Here is a 20,093-nt window from a genome sequence, read left to right on the forward strand (position 1 = left end):
TAAAAAAGAAACTAACTTGTTAAAACATGTGAGTGTGTAGGATAAAAAAAAAAAAGAATATGGGTATGCTTAGGATTGCGTGCAAAGGTGGCCTGTCCATGTCTTGCCCATGCCCTTGGGCGAAATCCAGGAGGACGTGGTGCTGCAATAATGATAACCTGTATTAGTTGACCATGGAAAGCATTTTTCATGGTAGAGGTTCTACCATCAATAACCTCCTCACGGAAGCGCTTGCCACTGTTGGATGTGTCTTCAAGCTTTAGAAAGTTGCTCCTTCCATGCCCTAACCTCACCCCTAACGGAAACATGGTTCCCTGGTACCCACCGGCGAAGAAGCTGAAGCGCCATAGGAGCGGCCAAATGTGGGTCAACTGCGGAGTAGGTGGGAGATGGAGGTATGGTAGTGAAAGAAGATGGTTTTTGTGGGTATGAAAGATAGGCAATGATGAGCTGAAAGTGGTATGTATGGAAGATGAGAAATGGGTAGTGAGGGGTTCGGTGGGTGTGACGGTGGAGAGATGAGGGTCTGGGTGGTGATGGGCATTGGTGGGTATGAAAGTTGATTAGTTAGATGATTTATGGAGGATGTGTATACGGGTTTGTGCACAATGGGGACGAATGGGTAGGCATGAATATGGGATTTTGATGGAAGCCTTGGACGGACTATAAGAAACAGAGCATGCTCTAAAATTAAACTAAACCCTTTTTCATGATGTACTAAACGGACACAAGCTGGTGGAACAAACAATGAGCACTTGGAGGTTAAACAAACATCAAATTCTAAGAAAACAACCCAATATCCCACTCATTTATAGGAAAAATCGAAGAAACTAAAAAAAAAAAGAACAAAACAGAGCAAGTGTGAAGCAAGCTTAGATTCAACAAGATCTAATCCACAACAAACGATGTTCAAGATCAATAATGGCAAGGAAGGAAAAAAAAAAAAAAACAAGAAATCCCAAAGCAAAGACACCCATAACGGCCATACCTAAGCTCCTCCAGTGAAGCTCCTTCTGTCTCTCCACCTTTAGCTAGTTTTGCTCAAACTGCTCAAAACCTCACTGCCCGAGCTCACCTTTCTTCTGTAACCTCCCAAGCAAACTCAAAAACCAGCAAGCCTCCTTCACTCAGAAAAACCAGCCTACTCCTCTCTTCCTTAGCTCAAAAATCCTCCTTCCTCTTTCTTCATAATACCCCCTCTCCAAAAACCAGTTCTCCAGCTGGTTTTCTTCTCTACCAAGCCTCCAACCGCTCTACTGTGCATCATTCAAAAAATGTGTCACCCTCTCCAACCACCATCATGGGCGAGCTGTTAATGTCCGCCACATGTCCATGCATGGAGTTTCATGGGAGATGTCCCCCACTTCCAATGAAATGCTCTCCAACTCCTTAATAAAAGCAAATAAAAAAACTAAAAACATTTAGTTTGCAAAAATGGGGTCTACAATCATATTTTGTGTTTTTAAAAAATAAAAACCAGTTTTCTATTCTCTATTTCTTAAACGTATATTCTTATCTTTCTGTTCTAAAAAATGAAAAAAAATATTTTCAAAAATAATTACCAAACAAACCTTAAAATACTAGATAAATTGTAAATGATAATAACCGTACCGGCTATAAACACTCTTGCACCAAATATCTGCTGGGAAAGGCTTGTTGTTGGACAAAAAAATCTTATTGAGCTTGGGAAATTTTCTCTCATAGGCTTCCAAGCAGATTCCACAGAAATAGTAAAATATCTTAATTGAAAATAGAAACCAACTAAAATACAATTTCAAAACAAAAATGTTTTCTTTTTCAAAAGTACTTTAAATAAAATAATCAAACAAACATAAAAAGTCGTATTGCATTTAAAAAATAATGTCTCTTATTTCAAAGAAATGGAAAAGACCTCTAACAATTCTAGCGCAAATTGTCAAGAAAAACTGGAGATAGGGTTGTAATTACACAGCAATTTGCCAATTTCATTCCAAACTTGCAATTTATCAAAAAAAAAAAAAAAAATCAAATCAAAAGATTTAAGAATTGCAAAGGGAAGGCAGGAGATACAAGCCGCCCTTATAAATGAGTCTTTTCCTCTGGGTTTTATTTGGTGGGGTTCAGCTCTCTATGAAGAAAACACCCAGAACCTGCAAACTTCAGTTGACCGCAAAACCCAGGTAGAAAAGCTTTAATTGGCAATTGTAGGAAGCCCTGTTCCCCAAACTTGACCCGGGTTGGGTATTTGTGTGAAAAATCAATTAATGGGTGGTTCGCAATTGGGAGTCAAATCTTGGAGATTTGTATGCATTTTTGTAGCTGGATGGAGTTGAAGGGAGCCTTTTGCAGAAATCAATAGAGCCTGATTTAATCGGTCACTATGCAGGTATATGGGGTTTCTTCCTTTTTATTCAAAAGGGGGGGCGGGGGCGGGGGCGGGGGCGGGCGGTGTAAGGCATTGACCAAGAAAATTGGTTGCTGATAGTGTGTTATTGGGAGTGGGAGTTTTATCTTTTAATTTCATCTGCTAACATATTGCCGGATTGCATAGTAGTTTGTAGCTGATTTGTATGTTAATGACTGTAAAGTGGGTGACCTTCATCATCAAAGAACAGGAACTTATCCATCTAAACTCATTAATTTTTTTTTTTCTGTGTTTCTTTGTTCGAAGGTGTGTTACCCCCAAGAAATTACTCTTCTGGGTATTCATTTTTCAATCAAGCTGGCGTTAGTGGGGTTGAATCTAGTTGGGAAAATAGTGTTTCATCAGGGACCTTAGATTGTGTTGGCGGTCAACTCTGCCCCAAAGGTTAAAATAATTCAGGGAACTCCATGCAGCGTCCATAGTCATTCAGATGATATATGGAGATATATACTGTTATTGAGGGCTTTTTATTGAGTAAAATAATTCATGGAACTCCATGCATCAGCCTTAGTCGTTGAACTAAAGGGAGACAATGGCAGGTTCTGGTTTACTCCAACCTTAACCTAACCCCATCACAAGCTTAGTCATATATCTTCATAGATTAAGTGGGGGAGTAGAATAGAATAAGTTCACCTTTACTCTGAGGTGTCTCTTTGCAATATCATTACCCTGTAATTGTTGAGCTCCTTATGAAACTGCTATTTAACTGCACAGCTTACTAACTTTGTGAGTTGTTGAGTACTCTATGCAAATAAGCAAATTTTATATGGATATTTTTTGGTTATCAGCTTCTGATTAGAATTTAGACACGTTTTACCACCTGTAGACTGACTGCCAAAAACTTTGAGGCAGTAATGCTCCACTTATGGCAGCCAAATTGGATTAGTGCAATGGAAGCCAATGATTAAACCTTGAATAATATTATCCACAGTGTTTTTTTCTGGGCCAAGGTCTAGGAAAGGTTATAAGTACCAGTATTTTTTTTGGATGGAAGCCAATTCAGAGATGAAGTAAAGGGGAAGGTATTTAAGGTTAGTGGTTACCAGAGCTGGAGCTGGAGAAACCAAGTCGCAGAAGTTTATGGATAGCCACAACATTTTTGTCTTTAAGGTGCTTAGGTAAAGGCTTAGGGAGGAAATAGGTTTAGGGTTATGAAAGTAGGACTTTTAGGTTAGAAAACTGAAGACAACAATGTCTAGTTGTGAGTAGGAAAAGATGCACATCAATGCAAAAAAAATAGAGAAAAAAGAGGAGTGGGAAGAGTAGTTGGGAGAGCCACGGTTTGGTAATGAAGCTTTGTATGCTTTCTTGGATGTCAAAGGGATTAATGAGGGGGGAAAGCGGAAAGTTGTCAATGCACTGATCAGATTGCAGATAGCTGACTTTGTTTGCTTGCTAAAGGCCAATGTCTAGTAGATGTTGGTGTAAATGGTGAGGAGTTTGGGTGTGGTAGGTTCTTGGAATGAGGTGCTATGGAATCCAAGGGTTAAGCAAGGAAAATTTTGGTTTTTTGGGACAATAGGGTGTTGGGGCTTATTGAAATAGAGGTAATGGTGTTTAATCTCTTGTTAGTTTTAGAGCTATGAGGACAATTTCATGTGGATATTTTCAGGAGTGTATGGGCTGGTTAAAAATTAGGGTGGGGGGAGAGGATTTTTGGGGGGAATTTTGTGATATTGGAGGGCTTTGGAATGACCCTTGGTGTATCAAAGGAGACTTTAATGTAGTTAAGAATGAATCCCTTTAGAAGCATATCATTACAAGGAAGTATGAGGAAGGGGCATGGTGCTCTAGAGGAGTGAGGGAAGGGTACAAGTGAGGCTATGGAAGGTAATCAAGAGCAGTTAGGAGGTTTTTAATTGTAGACTTGGATTGAAGATGGGATACGGTTGCAAGGTAAAATTTTGGAAGGATAGGTGGTGTGGTATGTATCCTTAGGAGAGGCCTTTCCTATGTTGTTCTTAATATGCACCACCAAAGATGCATGGGTAGCCAACATGTGAGATAGGGAGGGAGGGATTAGAACCCTAAGTTCATAAAGACAGATTCATGACTAGGAGATAGACGAGGTAAAGGCCCTTTTTAAGAGAATGCAAGCATAGATGATTAATAGAGTTATAGAGGATAAAATGGTTTGGTTGTATATGAAGTGTGACAAATTCATAATTAAATCATTATATTCTTCTTTATCTAATGAAAGATGGAGGTGTTTTCCTCTTGCATTGTGCGGAATCCATGGATTCCCATGAAGGTTCTTTTTTGCTTGGGAAGCTATATGGGAAAGAAAATTTCCATTGGATCAACTCAGAATGAGGGATTGGAAGATGTTAAGCTGATGCTATCTATGCAAAGGAAAGGAAATGGCTCATTACGTCCCCCTTCATTGCTTGAAAGTGGTCATTCTGTGGCAATTAGTTAATGCTCTCTTCGAAGTATAGTGGGTGATGCTCTCTTTAATTAGAGATTTCCTTTTGAGCAAGCATAGATCTTTTGTTGGGAAGAAGAGGAAGAAATCTTGGAGAGCATCTCTTTTATGCCTATTTTAGACCTTAGAAATAAAATAGTGTTTGAAAATGCCGAAAAATTGATCAAACAATTCTTTATGTATGACTTTTTGGAGTGGGCTAGAGTGTACATAGGAGATCCTCGTTATCTATAACAAACTTTCTTGATTGGCTGACCTCTAAGTAAGACAAAGGGTGTATCCCTCCGCCATTATTTGGCCTTTTGGCGCCTTTGTATGCTATATACCATTTTATTAAGCATTATTAATATATTTTATCTTTGTCTATCAAAAATAAAATAAAATAACATTTATACCTGAGAGCTCAAAGATTAACTAAAAAGCTCTCAGATTTTCATTAACCAAACACCACTTTTTGTTTTGGATCCAAGAGTTATATTCATAGACTTAAAAACTCTTCAATAAGCAAAGAACTTTGAAAACGAGGCTAAGGGACTCAAATTCCCTAATGTCAAAAGTTTTGAAACATGGGTTGGTTTGCTAACCAATAAAATGTCTTTTAATTGAACTCAGAACAGAAACCAAAATAAATAGGGCTCTTGGAAAATAGGTGGTTTCATGAAAAATGGAATTTCTTAGAAATAAGAAACTAGGAAGAAGACTTTCTTAATGTTATATATATTTTACAAAATCCAATTACAATGAATCCTATAGCTAAACTCCAACTATTTCTAATATGGAGACTTAGCAAAATAACCTTATATGAATTATGGCTTTCCAAATATCAAAAAAAAAAAAAAAAAAAAAACACTAAAAAATAAATAAATAACTCAATTTTAATGCTATGTATCAAGATGCCTGGAGAGAACTGTTGGCAGTACTTCAATTGTTTGTAGTGCCTTTAGTAGAGAGTGGCCAAAGGTTTCCAAAGGAGGTAGATGTCCATTAAGGCTCACTCATTGGACAAAGATTCTTTTTCTTTCTAGAGACACTGTCCTCTATGTGGATATCTAGATTGGTCAACTAGTTGGCTGACTGTTTAGTTGAGACAAGTTCTATGTCCTTAGATTGTGGGCCACCCCTTGACTATTTTGAGAGATACAATGGCTGCTTCATGCTTTTTGCTTTCTTCTTTGCCATTTCTATTTTGCCTTTTCAAGAGAGATCTCTATGTTCACATTCTTTTTCTATCTAATTAACAATTTTTATAAAATAATTTTCTTTAATTATCAGGAAATGCTTTTGAACATGTTGCTCCTTCATTCTCAGTGTCTCTACTATAAATCATAGGTGATCTTTATGAGCTTATCCATGAAGCCTGGTGAAACTGTATAAGAAAAATTGCGAATCATAACTTTCTTAGTGATTAAAAAAAACGTAAAAGAAAATATAAAAGAAATTAAAAGAATTGGAAGCTTGATTGTAAACTAATCCCTAGGAACATACATGAATCGATGTTCACTGTTGTTCGGATAGCTACATGGGATGGGATGAGTATTTTGTATGCCATTTACCATGAACATTGTAAATTGAGGTATTTATGTGAGATAACTATTTGTTTTTATTCATTAATTTGCTATTTTGAGTAATTTAGTTTAGATTAGACATTTTGAGACTCTTTAATCATAAATGTTACTTCGGATTCAAAAGCATTGACTCTAGCGTATATGTGGGTGCATCAATAACAAAAAGGAGAATATAGACTATCAGATTATCTTTTTCTTGCATTTTTATTAAATTTTAGATAATTTTGGTTGTTTCATCAGCTGTTCATGCATTTGTTCCCATTTAGGAGAATTTCGTGACAGTTGTCACTGAGGATCATGAAACAACATGTTGGGGTTGTGGGTTGCGCCTTCTTCTTGCATCTTACACTCCCATTTACAAGTGCGGATGGTGTGGAGCTATAACAAACCCAAACACATGCAAGCGTGAGAGCAAGTGCTTTCAATTGAGACGTTTACGAGATCGATCCTTTGTTTGTATTCTCATCATATTTATGCTCTTCGTGATATGTATGTCCCTTCAACTTCTATATTAATTATTAAAGAACTCTTCCTTAAAAAAAATATTAGCAAATTAATAACTATTTTTGGCTATTTCTCGCTCTAGGTTTATGTCAGTCTGATCTCTGTTTATTTCTTTTGATTATCATTTTATTAAAAAGCAGAATTATTAGTTCCACATCAGCAAATTTGTTTTATTTGTCAAAACTTCGACTATATGTTTGCAAAGTTGTGGTATATATGTAATGGAAACTTCTAGACAGCATGCTGTGTGCATTAGAGAAGCTACTCTTAGATGCTTCCCTTACACTAGTTGGACCATATATAATTGCCTTTTTCTTGGTGGGTTAATTACCGGACCTCCCTTGAGGTAAGCTATATCTACATAGATCCCCCCCACTGCTTTGGAATGTTACACTGACCTCCCTTGGGGTCTTGGTCAAACAGGACCATCTCGTGCTGCCTCAAAATGTTAACTGATGTAACCTATCAAAAAAGAAAAATGTTAGCTGATGTAATTTGGCAATCTCATCAAAGCAACTTTTAAAAACCATATTTGGTATCCCTATGTAAAAACTCTCATTCTTACTCTTACATCCAGAGATCCCATTCTTTCCAAATAACTAAAATTAATTTTAAATAATGTTTACTTAAATGTAAAAAAATCTCAAACAAATCACTAATTAATTTTAAATAATGTTTAATTAATGTTAAATAATCTCAAACAAATCAGTAATTAATCATAACTAATTCAAATCAATACACCTTCTTCTTCATCTTCACCAAACCATAATTCTCAATCTATTCATTTCCTAATTTCTCAAGCCTTAAACCTTGCAATGAAAAACCTTAATTCCTTCCCATCTCTTCGACTCTTCACTACTTCCTTTCACCCTTCATAAAAAAACAAGGAATAAAATGGGAAACGTACTGAACTCCATGGGGGCCCATTCCCTTTTCTTTTCCATTTTTCTTCTCCTTCTACTCCCTTTTCTTCAAAAAATTAAATAAATAAATAAAAATAAACAAGCATAAAGCTGCCATGACAAGTAGGTACAAATCCACACCATGGTCACATGGGCAAAACTCCATTGATAGCCCTCCCGTTGCTTATCTTGTTTGTTTTTAGTGGTTTTTTTTTTTTTCCTCCCAAGTTTTTGTTCATTCTCACTGTTTAATATGGACACAAGAAAATCCATGGATGGTGCAAAGAACAAGTGGTAGAGAATAGAGACAAGGATGGGATGTAGAACTTTTTTAAAGAAGCAAAGAAGGAAATTTAGGGTTTCTTTTCATAGGAATGAGATGAACAGTAAAGAAGCAAAAATTGAAAAAATAAATAAGTGAAAAAAGATCTTCAAAAGGACGTCAATTTACATCACTTAAAGAAGTGCATTTTATCTTTCTGCATTTTCGTCAATGGTATCGAGGGGAATAACATTTGATAGGAGAGGTCAATCTCATATTCTTTTTTTTTTTTTTTGATAAGTAAATAAAATTAGTATTCAAAGTGCCAAAAAGGGGTGCATCAAAGTACACACGATGTATACAACAACCGCTAATAAGTGCCAAAAAAAGGAAAGGGAAAACAAAAAATACTCCCTTTCTCAAACCGAACCCAACCAATCAATAAAATCAACTAAGGACATAGATGTTTTGCCTATAAACAAATTGATCCAAGATAACAAGTTGCATAAAAACAAGAATTTCAACCTTTGAATAGATAACTCCATGTTCTAGAAAGATCTTCTATTTCGCTCTTTCCATATGGTCCAGAAAAGGCATAAAGGGGTTGCTCTCCAAACTTTTCTCCAATTTCTTCCAGTAAAAGAGTCATGTCAACCTAAGGGAGTCTCTCTAACCGTGGAATGAATCACCCAATACAGTCCAAACAGGGAGAACAAGAGCTTCCACAACACCCACGCCTTTCCACAATGCAAAAGGATGTGGTCAATTGACTCCTCATGAGAATGACAAAGGAAGCATCTATTGGCCAATGACCAACCCCTCGTTTGTAGTTGGTCTAGTGTCAAAACTTTCCCCCAAGTTGCCTCCCAAACAAACAAGATTGCCTTAGGAGGAACCCACGCTTTCCACACAACACTTGCTAGGAATGGCTTTAGACTTCCTACCTCAAGGATAGAGTAAAGGGATTTAATAGAGAAGGATCCACTCTTTGTCTCCACCCAATACACCTTGTCCTCCCCTCCCACAACAACCACCTTGTCTTGAAGCCTTATCAAAAAGCACTCCACAATATCAATCTCCCAGTCATTTAGAGTCGTAGAGAAGTTAGGAATCCGAACACCCCTCTCAATGTCATATTCTAAAATTGTGAGGTCCGCTTATGGTCTTACCTGAATCGAGGTCTACTTAATTTATCCCTTTTTTCTAGGTCATACACATTGCCTGCACGTGTTAAATATTAAACAAAGATGGAAACTCCAGTGCATGACTGCTTTGCTTTAATATCAGAAAACAATATAGTTTAAAGATAAAAGCTATAATAGATAATGGTTTTTTTAATCTGTCAACTTTTCCTCTAGTTTAGAGCTGGTATATAATTGATTCAATTATTAAATCATGAATTGTCTTTGGTATAGTAGGTCATATAATGTATACCTTTTTCTTTTTTCTATGAATGTGTAGTTGTTTTTCTGAAGACGCTGTATTGAGAATTAACCTCACATTTTATTGTATGGCTGCAACATATTTTATTATATTTATAATTTTATTAATCTAAGTCAAGGTTCTTTTTTACTGAAAAATGTATTGTAGCGATTTTAAACTCTTATATCAGTTGGCCCTACAGTACTGGTTGTTTGTTTCTTGTCCACCTGGTTTTTCGAAGTTGTGGGCCTTCTGACTTCTATTGTGATGTTTGACTTGTTTGGTGCTTGACAATGTTTGGGCTTGTCTCCTTTTTATTGCTTTTCTTAGCTGGATATTCTTTGTTCTTGGCTTGATTTAGAGAAATGGAAGTTAGTCAATATACTTTTGATGTTACCGGGGGTTGCATGGGCTTGGTTAATGCACAAACTAAAAACTGGTATAAGCTGATATCATGAAGTCACATGTTGCTTACCACTTTGCCTGGAAACAATTATCTCCCATGTTTGTACATATGAAAAAGAAGATAATTTAATTAAATGGGAAATTCAAGCAACCAGACTTTGATGAGACCTGTGAAGGTGGCGTACCCTGGTTACGTCATCCAATGCAACCTATAGTCAATTAGAACTTATAGATATGATATTCTTTCAGGGACAGTTGAGGTGGTTTGGGATGCTATAGCTCAGACATATCCAAAAATAGGAATGTTGCTAAGATTTTGTAGCTAAAAGAGATAAGTCTCCGTCTCACCTGAGATCCTTATCAAGAAAATGGGAGGAATGGGACTGTTATTATTAAATTTTGGAATAAACTGTTGTTCAGTTGAATGGGAATTTCAAGGAACCTGACTCTGTCACTCTAGTGAGACTCGTGAGGATAGAGATGTACTGGTTACTCTTCATTGTAACTTAAAGTAAATTATGACTAATGGATAGGATCCTTTTGTTGAGGATGGTTGAGGAGGTTTGGAAGCTTTGACATATTTTAGGATTGATAGTGTTGCTAAAAGTTTTTTGGTTTAAATATCTCTCACCTTAGCTCTTTGCTTTGAAAAGTAGGAGCAATTGGAGAAATATTATTAAATTTTTCAAATAAATTGCCTTGGTGATGTTGCTAGGTTCAGGAAGCTGATACAGGATCAGATATTCTTTGGTTTTTAGTAGGATTGGAACAAACTTTGACCTGGCCTTTGACAAGTTTCTGGTAGAGATACCTCCCTCACTCCCTCAAGAGGATTCTAAGCAGGAGGGGCTGCCAGCCACATAGTAGAGAGGTGTGTAAGTTGAAGGAAAGAGTAGAGCAACTTGAGAGGAGGGAATGATTTGGAAAACTTGACAGTGATAACAATGATCATCTGGCAACTAAGGAGCTTGGAGTTCTCTTTCTAGTGATTTTCAATCATCCTTTGCAATGGAGAATGAAGTTCCCTTTAAATGGACTCAAAATGTAGTTGTTGTCATGAATGCTCTGTTGGATCTGTTGGCATTGAACATGTCCATTGGAAATTGGGGGGCTCTTTCTTTCCTTTCAAACCTACTTAGACAGTTCTAACACATACATGTTCCCTTACCTACTTAGTGAACCTCTACTCTACTTGTGAATCAAGACCATTAACCAATCCCAACTAGTTAGCACTACGAAGGCAGAGCCCAAGGAAGATATATGGAGAGAGAGCCGACTCTTGAATGTTGGAGATTAATTACCTTCAAGGAAGATCCATGGTATTTGTGGTAATAGAGTCAACTGTTCCAATTTTGGAAGTTAATCGGTGATAAAAATGCTCTCTTTACTGCCTCAGCAGGAGAGGGTGATAAAGGTGAAGAATCCTACTTTCACCTTATAGAAGCCATATCATGAGTCAAAGCTCTTCATCCTTTCCTTGGCTTCTGTCATAAGCAGGCATCCATGTCTTGTGGGCAGCTGAGAATAAGGAGTTTATTTGCCTTGTTTATGACAAGTAGTTAATTGTAAGGGTATTATTGTAATTTTACTCCTTTGATAAAAGTTAATATTAGAAAGGAGAGAACCCTAATACCTCCTTGCTGATATGCAGCATTTCTTCTCTTCTGCTTTCCACATCTTTTCTCCCCTCTTATAAGCAAAAACCTATTATAATGAGTTCATGAATGCCCCTGTGCTTTAAATAGGTCTTTTCTGGGTATAATACTCTGCATTTGTTACATTCCTATAGCGTGATAGAGACATATTTGCAGGGTCTGAATAGGATACAACCAACTTCAGCATCAACATACTTTCTTCTTGTATAAAAGCATATCTTCTTGTGATTTCTCATGACTGATTAATAAGAAACATAGATTTCTCGAGAGGGTGCACTGATTTGACCACCACATTGTTCAGGAGATATTGGCTATGATGGATTTTTTTTTCCTAGTTTCTGTACAGTATTAATTATTTGAGATAAGTAGTTTACACAGTGGTTATTGGAGCAGTTATTGCTTGGTGGATCCATAGGTGTAGCTTTGCAACTAACCTCGTTAGTGTAAGCTTTTAAAATCAAAACTCTTGCTGAGGCAAATTTTAGCAATTTAGTCTGATCAGTTAAGATCCCTTATTATATTTATGGATATTGCTGATTTCTTATTATTTTATACCAGTTTAATGAACCATTGTGTTTAAGAATTTTACTGATTCATTTGTTATTGTGATCCTGAATGTTTGCACCCTCATTTTGCATCAATAAGACATCTCTGTGTAAAACTTAATATTTTCCAGTTTGATCGATCTTCCCATAGTCTGTATCTATCTCTTTGTAATACATTTTCTTGTGAGTGCAGGTGGCGGGGTGTTGACTGTGTACCCAGTTGTTTTTTCCATCAGTTACTTTTATGGGATTATCCACTGCACCATAACAATGATCTTGTCTGTGACTACTCTTTCTACATTTAGCCTTGCAGCATTTTGTTGCGCTGGCACACCACCAAACATGACGTGGGGTAGTTATCCAGTTGTGGGGAAAGGGAGCTTGGAGAACTATACCTTTTGTCACTATTGTTCAAAGCCGAAGTCCCCTAGGACCCATCACTGCCGTTCATGTGGAATGTGTATACTGGACATGGATCATCACTGCCCATTTGTAAGTCTAAATTGTCCTTAATTTACCAATTCTTGTTGCACTGAGGGTGTTATTTAGAATATTCTATTTTCCGCTTAGAACATGTTATTATCTATGTTTTGAACTTCCAATTTAGTTCAATAAGTCTGGAGATTGAAGTAGATATCAAGTTAGTGGAAGTGAAACTTTTTCAGCATCAGCTTGCAAATTTTTTCCATCATTTAGAAATTTGTATAGACCTGAAGCAGACTGCCTATATAACCAAAGAAGAGAAAATGAATTGACTACATCGTGGTTTTAGAAGTCTGAAGTCCTTTGAGTTTAATAGAAATGAAACTTTCAAAACCACTCGTTGAATAGTTAATTCTACTTAATAATTGAAATTCTTTACCTTGAAGATAACTCTTCCATAAAAACTTCTGTGTAATTTGAATTGGTGTGCCTCAGCTAGTGGAAAAATATCTGTACTGTAAATTAGCAAGAGTAAAACTGGAGTATGGTCTGAGTTCTTTATATATATTGGGAATATACAGGGAAGTTTAAGACAATTCAAGCCTAGGCAATCACCTTGAAAGTCTCTGTGTCACATGTTGAGGCACTCCAGGAAATTTTTCTGCTTCTTATGAAAGAGATCTTCGAGCATTGAATAGCCTCCCTCCGAATGAATATGCTTGCATGCATCAGTGTGAAGCAATAGATATATGCTACAGGCTTGGGGAGGTTGGGCAAGGATAGATCTGAAACCCTCCTATTCCATCACACTGTACCAAGCTGGGCCATTCTGGCTAATACCCAATCAGGCCAACTGGGTCATGGCCAATTCACCAAAACTTGCAACTCTAAAAATTGTGACATCAACTGGTTCTAATCAAGGCAGAATCTAATTGGATTCAAGATGGTAGACCAGGTTAATATGGGTATGCTTTCACCATCTAAAAATCAATGAGCATTAAGTTGGCACTTTTTTTTTTTTTTTACCAGAAACAGAGATAAATTTTTATTGATAAAAGAAAGAGTGAAGGATGAGGGGTCCTCTCAAAATACAAAACCTGATCAAAGTAAGAGTATACTCCTCCACTATGACAAAATATAGTTGGCACTAACTTCTAAGGTTTCAATATTCGCTGACAAAATATGCTAATTCATCAGGAAGTTGATTAAGTTGACACCCAGTAGCATATTAGTTAGAAACCCTGTCTGTTTTGGTTTAACTTGATAGCTAGTAGCTTATTAGTTAGAAACCCTGTCTGTTCTGGTTCTAACATGCATCTAGCCAACAGCAGATCTTTTCTTGTGAAAAACACAAGTGTCAAGATCTAACCTAAATGGAGTGGGTTTCGCCAAGGCACTATTTGTGATATGATGGTGATTTCCTTCAAGTGTTTTGGGAATTCATTTAGAGGAAGGGCTGTTTGGAGGATAGCTTGTCTCTCTTTGCTATGGATTGTGTGGAAAGAGAGGAATGCTAGGATTTTCAAGAACACTTGGAGGTCATCGGATTCATTGTAGGATTCGCTTCATTTTTTTGTTTCTTTTTGGGCTTACTGTACAAACATTTTTAAACCCTTCCCTTTGAGTGTAATTCAGCTTAGTTGGCTCTTGATTTGTACATGTTAGGGTTGGGTTATAGGGGCTGTTGTTGGTTTACTTGTATAGGCCTTTTTGTTCTTCTTGTATAGCCTTCTTTGTTTTGAGGAGGTTTGCTTGGTTACTTTTGATCAGGTTTGTTTTTCATGAGGAGGACCTCTCATCCTTCTTTTGTTTTTCTATTAATACATTTGTTTGTTTCCGATCAAAAAAAAAAAAAAAAAAGATCTAACCTAAATGTAGTAATAGCGTGATCTAGCTTAGTTTCCCTATTATGGCCTCTTGTACTATTCGATTTTTGGGATTTTATGTTTTTAGTCATTCCTTCTATTGAAATTTGATTGCTACATTAGGATTTCTTATTACATCTTGCAATGTTAATTTAGTGGATATTTTTCTTATATGGTCACTAAGACTATATCCTCACTTGAGTTCATTTAAGGGCCTATATTTAATCACCATGTTCACTATGTTTGGTTAGCAAAGGTGGAGAATGGCAATTTGTAGATGTGGGTGTCTTGTTGTAGTGTAAGCTATCAAAATATGATTTTTGTTTGTAGTGGTAATTTGGCGACAGCAGTGTCTAGTTGTAGCATAAGCTATGCAGATATGTATAGCTTGGTGGTGGACAGACAAGTGGTGACAATTTCATGGGTAAGTGAAGGTGTTCAGGGGATTGGTTTTGAGGGTAATTTGGGTCGCAATTGAAGACCACATTTACAGTGATGAAATCATGGTTGAGTTATACACTTGAAAGGAGCTTGTTGCAGCTATCACTGTTCATGGGTTTGGAATCTCTCTCATGCTTCTTCCTTTTTTCATTACCAAATATGTTTCCACAACTTGTAAAGGAAATATACACATATTGCTTGTTTGCTGTTTATTTATTTGAAATATGCAATGCCAAAGTTGCTGCATGACAGCTTTTAGTCCTAGGGAATATTACACCATAGAAATAGTGCAATCTGACCATTGACAGTTGATCTATCTACTGATGTTTCAGTTATGATTTGTATTCTAACACTAGCTGTTCTAGAAAGGGTTGCACTCCCTATTTAAGAGTTCTTGAGTGATACACATTCTATTACAGAATACTTTTGGAGACTTTTTCTGAAATTGCAGCAAGTCCACCCACCCCTCTTTTTTTCTTCTTTCTTTTTTTTTCCCTCTTTTCTTTTCCTTTCTCCTCTAATAATATCCACACAACAGTTATCAAGAGGCTTGGAATACTGTTTTGGACCATCCCCCTTGTGAAGTTTCCTTATGTTCTCCCCTCTTATATTTCTGCCGTTTCTATGCCATTCAGTCTTGATACCTTAATGCCTTGGCAGAAATTTTGCAATTTTTCTATTAGCTTCATATTGTTCATGTTGTTCGGCTGATTTTAACCCATTTGAGCAGAAAAATAGTTAGCATAAAAGTCATAATCTAGAATCACCTCAGTCTATGGTTGTCTTACGTCTCTTTTGAGATTCATTTGTTTGGTTTCATGGGTAAAAATCATGCTTAGTAACTAGAATCTAGTTTTTTATCAAATCCTCCGCACGGTTCAAGAATTTAGTATAATCCCATGCATTGAGAAAATTTCTTGTTAAATTAAGTGATTATTATTTTCTGCTGAACTGAATTTACACACTTCATTTAGAGTTCAGAGGTTTCTACAGTAGCCTGACAAGAAGCCTAGGCTGCATCATCATTGAGCACAATGCCACAGTAGCATTTCAGGGAAATGGCTTGGCCATGAGCTTCTTGCCTTTTTAAAATGTTAGTGATCATTTTAATGCTTGTAGGACTAGTAGCTTTAGAGGATCCACCCTATTTACTATTGTCTAGAATGTAGCACTAGGATTTTCAGCTCATGACTTACACTAGATATTCTGGATGCAGATTGGGAACTGTGTTGGAGCTGCGAACCACCGACACTTTATTGCCTTCCTCATTTCAGCTGTCATCAGTACGACTTATGTTGCAATCATGTCTGTATACGCAGGGTTCCACATCTGGCCACCGTTAACTTACAGATCTCTTGGCCGTTTGAATGGATCTGGTGCAGATTCAGGTTTCATAGCCATGAAGGAGATTATTATTGCCTTTTTTAGCTCAGCTGTCCATCTATCCCTGCGAGGGCTTGTCCTAGTTTATTTGTTTGTTTCAAGTGTTTCTGTGGAGATTGGTTTAAGTGTGCTGTTGTGGCAGCAACTCAGCTTCATCTATGAGGGGAAGACTTACTTGACACAGTTAAGTTCACAAGGAGATGATGCAGTTGGAGACAGGGATTGCCGGAATCTCCTCCGTTTCTTTGGCTGCCCATATTCTGCTTCCAGATATTTGACGAGTTTTTCAAATTCTATAAAGAGACACGATAAGTAAAATCTGACAGCAGAACTATAATTCCTCTTTTCTTTTTGCCCCCACCCCTGTTATAGTGTACACAGACGGGAAAAACAGACCACTTCCTTTGTTGTTTGTGTCCTTTTTTCTTGCCAATTGAATGGAGAAAGGGAAGGTGAAGTCTGGAATTGGAGTTAGAATACTGCCTGTAAAATATTAATTCTTTTTCCCAATCAAATTAAATATTATACTCTGTGTTTAAATCTTGAGAATTCACAGGAGAAAAGAAATAAAAGTGGGAAACACTTTTCACAGGTTGGTAGGAAAGCACTAACCAAATCATTTAGTCAGTAATGGTGAGGCAGCTGGTGGATAGGTCTTGCTTGAACTAGATAAAAAGGAGGAAATCATACTAGATACCAAATTGGAATGGATGTTTGTTATTAAGTACAGTAATGCCTTGAGCATATTGCATGCAAATTAAAATCTCATACTATGACACAGATTTGTAGATTGCTAATCTCACTTGAATCTTAATGTTGTCTAGGTTTCTAGACTCAAGTTTTTGTTTTAGCTCTAATGCTGGCATGGTTTTGCTTGGATGGGGCCTTGTAGGCAATGAAAAAATGAAGTGGAACAGATCTAGATTGTACTTCTGGCTGTGTGTTTTCAATAGAAGTGTGATGGAAATCATTGAGGTATGCATTAGTTTTTTGCTGAAGCTGTGTCTTTGCTTCACTCTCCAGTTCACTTAAAGGCTCTTTTTGAAAATGGAAGATGGCTAATATTTGTGTTTGGCTGATCTTAAGAAGGCATTTTTGAAAGCCTTTACTAACTCAGAACTACTTCATAATTAGTCATGATTTCAATTCTACTTGTAGTTGAAGTTGAACCCTAAATGGTAATTGCATATGGCTTAAGCATTAAATACCTCCCATGCTGGGTTGTATTGTATCTCAAAATCCAAACAAACTCAACTTTGGACCCTAAAATGAGGCTGAGCCCAACACAATGGCAGCCCAACCCAAAGTACAGCCATAGTCCAGTGCAAAGTAGGGGTTTAGGAGTGCCCAAAACCCAAAAGAAAAAATGTCAGCATTCACCAACCAGAATTTGAAGATAAGGTCATAACAGCAAACATCCCAACTCAGTCTATTACTTCATTGTTGGGAGAGAGAGAGAGAGAGATGGGAAAAGCAATAGGTGGGTATGTGGTATCTGCAAGAGAGATAAACCCGGTTCCCAGTACAGCACCAGCAGCTAAGCTTCTCAACCTTCTCAACTTCAGTGCTGCTTCAAAAACAGGAAATGGTTTCCCACTGGTAATCTGACTACTACTCTTCCCATTTCAGACTTCTGTGTTTTTCTCTTCTTTTCCCTTTGATATGTTTCTTGCTTTCCCTAGCTGTAATTCGCTCTCATGCTTATTACACATATTCTATTATCAATTTCACGCATTTCCACCACCATCGTCATCTGCAACAACAACAAACAAGAAGTTGGTATGACCTTACCCTTTACTCAGCAATTTTGTTATTGGGTTTCTTTGGCATGGTCCCATTATGCAAAAGAAAAGAAAAGAAAAGAAGATGTTGCCAGACATTTATGTGTTGTGCATAGATAAGTCTCCAACCTTTTAGTTTTAGCTCTTAAAAGTAGTAGAAATCAGATTACTGAGAAGGCATCCCACAACTTTCTCGCTCATATTTGGAAATCTGAATGATTTTGGACAGAAATTAGAGAGTTATCGGAGTAAAACGAGCTTAAATTATGCACTTTTGAAATTAATAAAGGGCTCAAAATTTCAATGAGAACAAAGAATTTTCAGTCAAGTGTCTCTCTCTCTCAGTCGTGGTTAATACTTTCTGAAATGTTTGAATCAGTGGTTTAGAGTTTATGAATTCTTGCAATACTGATATAGCACCAAAATCTGGAGAACTTGGACCAACTCTTTTGGAAGTGTAGCAAAGCTGATGACCCAGTGCTGTTGGAGCATTTGAACTGAAAAGAAAGAAAAATGAAACAGAAAAGAAAAAGGTTGTTCTCCTCAGTTATTTTTTAATGAATTAAAGGGGTTTGTGTAAAGAAGTTCACCAAGTATCCTTCCTTTGGAATTATTAAGAACTTGTCTGCATCCCCCTTACTGTTTACTCCCAAATACAAAATAAGATGTTAGGGTTCTGCAGTGTGGACATGCTTACTGGATTTTGCCCCTGGGAGTAGTTGGATCTGCAAGTGGAGAGACCATCAACAGTTTTCCATGACTATAAATATGAAGTTAAGCTCTAACCATAACCATGAGTATTCGAGTAGATTCAATTGGCTGTGAGAATGTACCAAACCAGTCAACCAAGTTGCTTTAGGTTTCAAACATCCTAATGAATTTCCCCTACTTGAGACCTTCAATGACAAAAATTTCCCCCAACAAGGCTGCTAGAAGATTAGCTTCTTCTCTCAGTTGAAGAACACCGCTTCTTCTCTCAGTGGAAGAACACTGCTTCTTCTCCTTTCGAAGCGAAGGTTGATGAAAGGAATCCAGGAAAAAGTTTTTCCTTTTGGTCTAGGACTCTAATTGTCTGGTTTATCACATGGATGTGCATCTAACACACCTTAAGGAGCATATGATGCATACATGCAATTTGCTTTAGTCCTCAATATGAGGCAAGTTTTGGGGTGTGGAAGACGACCCCTTCTTCAGTTTTGCTGTCCATGCCTCACATTTTGAACCCTGTTTTGTTGGTTTTGCAGGAAAGCTTAAAGTATTCAAACAGAAGAAGCCGGGCATGGGGCTCTGGGACTGCCACAAAATTCAGCACATGCTACTTCCTGGGAATTAATGTTACTCCAAGCACTGGACTCACACCACCACATGCAAACATTGCAGAGGATGCTTATGGCTCTGGTTTCATGCATAGTTTAGATTTAGCAGAGTTGGAATTGGACCCTGCAACAGCAAAGCTAGCAATCGGATTTCTAGGACCTTTTCTCTCAGCATTCGCCTTCCTCTTCGTTATCAGAATAGTAATGTCCTGGTACCCAAAACTTCCAGTGGGAAAGTTCCCTTATGTGATCGCTTATGCTCCCACTGAACCACTTCTCGTCCCAACCAGAAAGCTCATCCCACCGCTAGGCGGTGTGGATGTAACGCCTGTGGTGTGGTTTGGATTGCTCAGTTTCCTCAATGAAATACTGGTCGGCCCACAAGGCCTTCTTGTCCTCATCTCTCAGCAGGTTTAGCTGAGAGGCTCACCCTTACCCAACTTTATTATTTCACGCTTCCCGATACTCCATCCATTCCAGCATGTTCCGAGTTTTCAGTTCCTATTACTTGCATTCCAATTTTCAGTAATTTCCTCTTCTCATTTATTTACCCAGTTTGATGCCACTGTTAAAGTTCATTACTCACAAATAAAAGGAAGAAAAAATCAAGTAAATTTCAACCTGACCCAAGCATGGACAAATGATTAAAGCCAAAGCAAGAGTAACTCTCAAGATTATTTTACAGTCAAAAGCAAGAGTTGCTCTCTGCTTCTTCACGGTGAAGGGGCAACCTCTTACCGTCATCTCACACTAAGAGACTTCACATTGTGATGGGGTGAGTTGACAAACATATGT

At 37.3% G+C, this 20,093-nt stretch overlaps 2 protein-coding genes across 4 annotated transcripts; both read left to right on the plus strand.

Moving 5' to 3' along the window:
- Positions 1 to 1,846: 1,846 nt before the first annotated feature.
- Positions 1,847 to 16,741, plus strand: LOC100249684 (protein S-acyltransferase 11). Of its 2 annotated transcripts, none has more exons than XM_002270335.5 (4): positions 1,847 to 2,365; positions 6,661 to 6,883; positions 12,283 to 12,581; positions 16,035 to 16,741. In XM_002270335.5, the coding sequence occupies exons 1-4, from the start codon at positions 2,360 to 2,362 to the stop codon at positions 16,515 to 16,517; spliced, it is 1,011 nt and encodes a 336-aa protein (XP_002270371.2). In that variant the 5' UTR covers positions 1,847 to 2,359; the 3' UTR covers positions 16,518 to 16,741. The 2 variants fall into 2 exon arrangements, with proteins under 2 accessions (XP_002270371.2, XP_010654355.1); XM_010656053.3 differs by having other exon boundaries at positions 1,865 to 2,365; positions 6,661 to 6,799.
- A 623-nt stretch (positions 16,742 to 17,364) lies between these two features.
- On the plus strand, positions 17,365 to 19,827 carry LOC100244373 (uncharacterized). 2 transcript variants are annotated; one of them, XM_002271477.4, is made up of 2 exons: positions 17,365 to 17,800; positions 19,227 to 19,827. In XM_002271477.4, exons 1-2 carry the CDS (start codon positions 17,666 to 17,668, stop codon positions 19,713 to 19,715), a joined length of 624 nt encoding a protein of 207 aa, XP_002271513.1. In that variant the 5' UTR covers positions 17,365 to 17,665; the 3' UTR covers positions 19,716 to 19,827. The 2 variants fall into 2 exon arrangements, with proteins under 2 accessions (XP_002271513.1, XP_019076971.1); XM_019221426.2 differs by lacking the exon at positions 17,365 to 17,800 and adding an exon at positions 17,807 to 17,980.
- The last annotated feature ends 266 nt before the right edge of the window (positions 19,828 to 20,093 follow it).

Source organism: Vitis vinifera, chromosome 1, assembly GCF_030704535.1.
Source record: "Vitis vinifera cultivar Pinot Noir 40024 chromosome 1, ASM3070453v1".
In the NCBI taxonomy this organism is placed as follows: Eukaryota; Viridiplantae; Streptophyta; class Magnoliopsida; order Vitales; family Vitaceae; genus Vitis; species Vitis vinifera.

What these genes read in the sequence shown, in the direction of transcription:
- LOC100249684 (XM_002270335.5), top strand. An exon ending in ATTTATGCTCTTCGTGATAT is followed by an intron (nt 6,884 to 12,282) that starts GTATGTCCCTTC and finishes TTGTGAGTGCAG; the next exon opens with GTGGCGGGGTGTTGACTGTG. An exon ending in TGGATCATCACTGCCCATTT is followed by an intron (nt 12,582 to 16,034) that starts GTAAGTCTAAAT and finishes TTCTGGATGCAG; the next exon opens with ATTGGGAACTGTGTTGGAGC.
- LOC100244373 (XM_002271477.4), top strand. Translation starts at nt 17,666, where the DNA reads ATGGGAAAAGCAATAGGTGGGTATGTGGTATCTGCAAGAGAGATAAAC. An exon ending in CAGGAAATGGTTTCCCACTG is followed by an intron (nt 17,801 to 19,226) that starts GTAATCTGACTA and finishes TTGGTTTTGCAG; the next exon opens with GAAAGCTTAAAGTATTCAAA.